The 7,632-nt window shown below is 40.8% G+C and overlaps 1 protein-coding gene across 1 annotated transcript in view; it reads left to right on the top strand.

Annotated features, from left to right (window-relative positions):
* Positions 1 to 7,632, top strand: part of adam19a (ADAM metallopeptidase domain 19a) — a 219,235-nt gene that overhangs the window by 128,625 nt on the left and 82,978 nt on the right. The window contains exon 5 of the mRNA XM_046064116.1: positions 1,977 to 2,053. Within this exon, the coding sequence (XP_045920072.1) occupies positions 1,977 to 2,053 (77 nt within the window). The remainder of the gene's footprint in view (positions 1 to 1,976; positions 2,054 to 7,632) is intronic.

The raw sequence follows: 7,632 nt of genomic DNA on the forward strand, positions 1-7,632 counted from the left end.
TGACTAGTCTAAGCTTTCATCCTTGGTTCAAACCTATAAAGACTGCATTTCCTGTTAAAGAGGATAAACCAACATGAAGACCAGAGAGCTGTCTGTGGGAGAAAAGCAAGCCATTGTCAAGCTGAGAAAAGAAGGAAAATCGAGCAGAGCCATTGGACAAACATTGGGCATAGCAAGCACAACAATGTGGAATGTCCTGAAAAAGAAAGAAACTACTGGTGTACTGAGCAACAGACGTCCAACAGGTCGGCCAAGGAAAACAACAGTAGTTGATGACAGAAATATGGTGAGAGCTGTGAAGAAAACCCCCAAAACGACCTCCACAGTGCAGGGTGAAGGTATCACAATCCACTGTTGGAAGAAGACTCAGAGAGCAGAAATATAGAGGCCACACCACAAGATGCAAACCACTCATCAGCAGGAAGAATCTAAAGGCCAGACTGAAATTTGCAAAGAAGTACAGAGATGAGCCGCAAAAGTTCTGGAACCCAATCTGATGGACTGATGAGACCGAGATTAATCTCTAGCAAAGTGATGGAAAGGTCAAAGTGTGGAGAAAGAAAGGAACTGCTTATGATCCGAAGCAAACAAGCTCATCTGTGAAGCATGGTGGTGTTAATGTCATGGCTTGGGCGTGCATGGCTGCTTCTGGAACAGGCTCATTAATATTTATTGATGATGGAAATGAGGATGGTAGCAGCAGAATGAATTCAGAAGTGGACATAAACATTTTGTCTGCCAGTTCACGGAGAAATGCATTGAAACTAATCGAGAGGAAGTTTATCATGCAGCAGGACAATGAGCCAAAGCACACTGCCAACAAAACAAAGGACTTCATCAGAGGAAAAAGTGGAAGGTTTTAGACTGGCCAAGTCAATCAGCTGACCTTCACCCAATAGAGCTGCATTTCACCTCCTTAAGAGGAGACTGAGGGGAGAAACACCCCGAAACAAACGAAAACTGAAAGAAGCTGCGGTAAAAGCCTGGAATAGCATCACAAATGAAGAATGCAACAGTTTGGTGATGTCGATGGGTCGCAGGCTTGAGGCAGTTATTGCAAGCAAGAGTTATGCCACCAAATATTAAATGTTATTTATAAGATTATTTGTTCCATTACTTTTGCTCACCTAAGAATGCTGTGGTCTAATACAAAGGGTGGTATGTCCTGAGTTGTTCAGGTAGATGTGAATACCAGGAAATGAGAGCTGAAATTCTGAACTCTTCTCTCATACTCATCTTTTGATCTTAAACCCAAATGTCTTCAGTGAACAACAGAAACAAAGGGATTTGCCTTACCGTTCCAATACTTCTGGAGGGGACTGTATATGTACTGTTTTACTATTACAGCAAGTCTTTGTGGTGGTTAATAGAATAAAATACTAAAAATGATTGCATGTTGTACTGTATGTTGCACTTTCATTTGTTATAATGTGGCACCTTAAAAGATGTCAGCTGTCATGTGACATCCAGTATTTCTGTTAACATGTTGATGTTGCTTATCAAGGCGGTGAGAAAACATTGGCTCTCTATGATAAGACTCCAGCAGTGAGTCACCTGTGCCACCTGGACAGCTTTGAATTCGTACCCCCGAGCAGCCTGTCGTCCTTTTAATTCAATCAAATTCCACCTCTTTTGATGCAAGTCTGGTAAATTCATTTCATATCCTAATCAGCATATTTGAGTGGCCAAGCTCTGACCTTCACATGCACAGTGTCGAGCTGCAAAGAGCTTTGCATATCTTTATTGATTTGTCATACTCATTGTTCAGATACAGCGAGCAGTGTTTTTACTGGCAGCTCTAGCCATGAAACAGGAGGAGCTTGCTTTAGGGACACTTACACCACCGAGTCGATCCAGCAGATCGATTCATTGTTGGCTTCACCGGAGGCATGTCTACATAAACATTATCATAGCTTTCCTAAAGCTTTCCTCCAGATGAAATATGAAGTATTGATTGCAATTATTTTCTCTTTCAGGATCACTGCTTCTACCACGGCCATGTAAGAGGACATCCAGAGTCCTGGGTAGCTCTCAGCACATGCTCAGGAGTCAGGTACAGGAAACAGCTGAAGATTAAACTCTGTTACAGTGTTTCTTTCATGCTAACATGCTCACAATCAAGGTGTTTACATTAGGGATTTACACATTCGCATCGGTGCACCGGCATGCGAGTCGTGTCACATTAGATTAACCTGGAGGAGAAAAAGCTACATGTTCCTCCGAATTCATACAAATCAAATGTTTGGAGAGACTTTTTTCAAGACAGACAAGACATATGCAGTTTGCAAAATATGCTATGCTGCTATAAAGTACAGAGGCAACGCAACTAACCTAAAAATGAACCCACCTGAACCGGCGTTGTGGTGTGAGTGAGGAGTTTTATTGTATCTTTTCTCAGACATTAATTGAAGGTAATAAAGAAACTGCATAAATAAGATGCTTACATAGTTGCAGTACTAGAGAAACAAATATGTGAAGTATTTATGATTTATTTAATTTATGAAGAATACAATCAGATAAAATCAAACTCTCTGTACCATATTCAATTTCATATGATGTGCTTATTTTCTTGCATTGTGTTGTGTCACATTCAGGAGTTTCCCTAGCATTTTAAGCGTTTTTTCCCACAGCACTTCGCAAACCGAACAGAAAAACTATGTTTTGGTGTTTACATGCACTGCCTCTGTTCTCTCTGTGTCATAAGACGGTTGTGCTAGCAAGAACTCCTCGCTTCAACAAACTCTCAGAAGTGAAAGCACATCGGCAGATGCAAGACGCAAACTTGTTGTAGACTCCTTGGCTGTGTGGGTGGAGTCAGATATTCTGTTAGAGTTCTGTTGTCAGAGTAGCCTCTGACCCACACCCACTGTGTTCAGCAGCATGTGGAGGCTGTCAAGTAATAACCTGTTTGATTAATTAAATAGTAGTATAGTATTTTAATTCCCTGCTGTTGCAATACATTTATTGTGAATTAAATAAATAAATAATTGCACATACATTTGAATATTTCTGTATCGCATATATCCAATTCATTGATTCAAATTTTAACATTTATTAAATTATTATATAGAATTTTTGAAATTTTAAAATTTATCAGAATCTGGCCACATATTTTCTAGAGCTCTAATCATTGTCTCATTGCCCTATATCTGATTTTGGCATAACTGTAGCAAACTCCATCAAGAGGAAGTCATTTTAAGAGTAAGAGGAAAAAATTAGTGTCTACGACCACACCAGGTATCTGTCACACCCCCGCTCCTTGACACTAGTTTCTGGGGGTCTACCACCCCCACTGAAAAAAATCCTAGAGGGAGAGCTGACATTAAATTACATTGTGTTGAATTGTATTAAATCGCAATGTGCTGAATTATATCGTAGCGCATCAATAGTTGCTTGAGTATCTTTAATGTATCGGATCGTTGCCAGTGCATTGAGATGTATATTGGGCGGCTCAGGAGGTGGAGCGGGTTGCCCGTTAATCGGAAGGTGTGTCCTTGGGCAAGATACTGAACCCTGAATTGCCCCTGGCGGCTGTTCTGCCAGTGTGTGAATGTTAGTTTCTGTTTGAGCACTTAGGCTCAGTGTTTGAATGTGTATGACTGGTGAATACAGATGTAGTGTAAAAGCGCTGAGTGGTCGAAAAGACTAGAAAGTCGGTATACAAGTACAGAGCATTTACATATTGCATCGGCCTCTTGTTCTTTTTTAAACATACATTTATTTACTATTGGATGGAATCCTAATCAAATATGATAAGGGGTTTGTATCATATATTTTGCTTATTTTACTGCTTGGTCATTTTAAATGTTATCAGGTGACTCTCGATTACTATGCTCTTGCTGCTTCACTTCAGGTTTCACTTAACTGCCAAATCCCTGCACCTGGGTTGCTTGGATTTAGACCTGTTGACCCAGAGAAGCTATTTGTTTATTTTATTGTCAGTAAAAGTTTATTTGTGCAGTGTAAATGTTTGCCACTGAACCTGGAATTTGCCCTCAACACTAGTTTTTTCCAGACTGAGAAAGTTCAACTTGTACTGTCAGAACTCTTCTTATTCTTTGGATTGTCATGAAAATGACTAATGTCATCCTCTTTGGGGATCTAGGCAGCAGTTTTAAAAGTCTTAAATTTTCACAGCCTCAGACGGATTTTAATGTGGAACGCCTTGCATATTGAAGGCTCAGATTGAAGCTTTCCCCTGGCAAAGATGCTGCACGTCCTGAGGATGTGTGTCCCAAAAAATATATTCATGAGTTTGATCCAATAAAAGAAGACATCAAGTTACAGCTCAGTGGAGCTTAAGCAGGAATTAATTCCAAAGCCTGTTCTGTAAATCTAAACCGATAAGAGTTTGTGGAAGTTTTCCATTAAGTTGCAAGAAAATCTTTATAGTCGTCTATGTGATAGAGGCTGGTGCAGTGACATGTCCGTCGGCGCCCACAGTCCCTCTGTCCTAATCTGGAAAGGCAGCCAGATGCTGCCTGTAGACAGCAGCCTTGATGGTAACAGAGCAGACGTGGGGGAGAATAGAGATCTGTAAGCCAGAATGTAAATGCTTTCTAAATGTCCAGTCATTCACAGGGCTGTCCAAATAATTAATTACTTTCATTCAGGGGTGTAATTGTAAATTAACAAATGGATAAATTATGTTCTGCAGTTGGCTGAGTACAAACACATTTATCTACAAAAATGTTTTGTCATGTTGAAAACAGATACCCCCGGTACCGGGGGCAGCCGGGCTGTGGTCGAAACTGCAGACTGAATTTTTAAACTTTCGCCGTTTTAAGTTCAAAATCCGCCTATTTTGTTACTCAGAGTTTCACCGGGCACCATCTTGATTATTGCACAATACCTGGGAGCTGCATGCCTTCTCTCCTCTTTTCTGCAGAGAGGAAACGTGGAACAAACGGTCTTTTTCGCCATTTTGTGGCCAACCCATTGGAGATACATAGACATCCAGGGTACCAAATGAAAGGTCTGCTCAAGCCGGATCGATTGAATCAGATCGACAGAACAACAACAAATGGATCTCCCTTTTACAAACAGTCAAGCATGTGTGTGCTGTAGAGGGTAGAAAACCAAAATGCCATAATACCTTAGGCTGTACTGTATATGAATGAATCTGCTGGAGACTTGAAATCATTGTTTAGGAAACGTCTGAAAGCTCTGGCTAGCTAACATGACATATTCCGGTGAGAAACATTAGCTAGTAGCAGGTAGAAATGACATGTGACATCAACAGACAGCACGGTTTCAAAGCACAGACACACCTCTCACACGTTAGTATTAAAGGTTCATTGTGTAAGTTTTACTGCCATCAAATGGTGAGGGTTGCAAATTGCAGCCAGCGGTTCACGGTGCATTCAAGTGCTCCTCGGAATTGTCCCATTTCCATAGCTGTGAAGTTGTTGTTCTTCGAATTCAGTGCGTTCATGTGCTCTTACGTCAGGATGTGAAATCAACATGGACACTACTACAAAGATGTGTTGGGTTAACATAATCAGAGCATATAAACAAAACACAGACATCTAGTTCACTCTACACGGACAGCTAACTATCCGTTATAACCATGGGCGGAATTTACTTTTTGGCTCACCAGCCAGTGGGACTGGTCCACCGGCCAATCATATTTTTTACTGTCCAAAATAATAACTTGCCTTCTTATGTCACGTAAACATTTGTTTCAGTTCTTTTAATTGAGATAATAAGGTATTCTGTCGAATACAAACTTAAAGAAGACGCCGGATTGAAATTTGAAGCAAAATTAATGTTTTGCCATTAAAGGTAATTAAGACATAACAGTAAATTGTTTTAATAAACTTACAAGATGCTTAATAATCTTTCAACTTAAATCTCATCACTGCTCACTCTTAATCACACTTTATCATTCAATTTAACCTCCTCATTAATAAATATTTTTTTTAAATTTCTGCTGGTACTCCAAGCATAACCTGACGGCTCCCCTAACGCCCACCCCCTGGCGTAGGCCAATCAAACACAAGAAACCTGAAATGAACATAAACAACAACCAATGAACGCCCCTAATCCGTGTGTTACATGGTTTTAGATACCTTGGTACAGCGGGGACCAATTTAAGTGCGACCCACAACATAAAACACAGATCCACTGTTAGCTACCATCAAAGATTTTGTATATGGCGATATCGTACTGAATACATTTACATTACAATACATTAGATTCATACATTTTAAGGCAGTGATTTAGAGGTGTATACCAGGGTACCTCAGTACACTTTGAAATCAGTGTTGGGTGTGGTTACAGGGGCAGCAAAGAACACTTTCAATCAGGGAGGATAGTGAAACTCTAGTCCACTCTAATGTAGCCTGTAGCAGAGATGAGCAGCAGGCTACAGAGTTCTGCTGAACTCATCTCTTTCTAACTCCACACCTACCCATTTGTTTGGTTTTGTGACTTGTAGTCTTGAGCTGTCAGCGACAGTGTGACATCATTTGAGGACATTTATCAGACTTCTGGGAAGCTGGGTAGGGGACAGAGCAGAGTCCAGAGTGAAACGGAGCCAAGCTGGGACCCAGAGCTGAGAGGGGGGGGGGCTGTGGAGAAGCTTTAAATCCTGTGAGAATCAGTGACGCTGCATGCGACCAGGAACTTCCTCATCTTGTCCTTCTCACACTGAACAGTTTCCCCTCACTCAGTGCGCTCTGAAAAGTAAATAGTCAATTCAATATATATAGAGAGCACTTTTAAAAACAACAAACGACAGTGCTTGAGGTGGAATAAGGGATGAGCAGTTCATAGATAAAGCTGGTGCCAGTCTATGCACTGCTTTAAAAACAAATAAAAGAATCTTAGAATCGTTTCTGTACTTCACTGGTAACCAGTGAAGAGAGGCCAGTGCAGGGGAGATATGGGCTGTCTTCTTGGTACCAGTGATGGGTCTGCATTTTGAACCATCTGCAGGCGAGACACTGACTGACTGATTCCTACATAGAGAGAATTGCAGAAGTTGCGGCAAGAGGAAATGAAGGCGTGAACAACAGTCTCCAAATCTTTAACGGACAAGAATGATTTTAATTTTGCAAATGATCTAAAAGAGACATCAAACTTGAGAAACATACTGCATGTCAGAGATCTGACCTGTTCATATACAGTGGGGGAAAAAAGTATTTGACCCCTTGCTGATTTTGCAGGTTTGCCCACTTACAAAGAATGCAACAATCTACAATTTTAATCATATGTACATTCTAACAGTGAAAGACAGAATCCCAAAGAAAATTCCAGAAAATCACATCATATGAATTTATAAAAATTGATGACCATCTGATGAGGAAAAACAAGTATATGACCCCCTACCAAACAGCAAGTATTCTGGCTCCTACAAGCCAGTTAGTCTTTCTTTAAGACACAGCCCCAATCCCAACCAATTATCTACATCAAATACACCTGCCTCACCTCGTTACCTGTATAAAAGACACCTGTCAACACCCAAACAACCAGCATCCAACATCACCACCATGGCCAAGACCAAAGAGCTTTCTACGGACATCAGGGACAAGATTGTTGATCTGCACAAGGCTGGGATGGGCTACAAGAGAATCGGAAAGCAACTTGGAGAGAAAAGATCAACTGTCGGTGCAGTTATCAGGAAATGGA

Source organism: Micropterus dolomieu, linkage group LG12 (genome assembly GCF_021292245.1).
Source record: "Micropterus dolomieu isolate WLL.071019.BEF.003 ecotype Adirondacks linkage group LG12, ASM2129224v1, whole genome shotgun sequence".
NCBI classification, from domain to species: Eukaryota; Metazoa; Chordata; class Actinopteri; order Centrarchiformes; family Centrarchidae; genus Micropterus; species Micropterus dolomieu.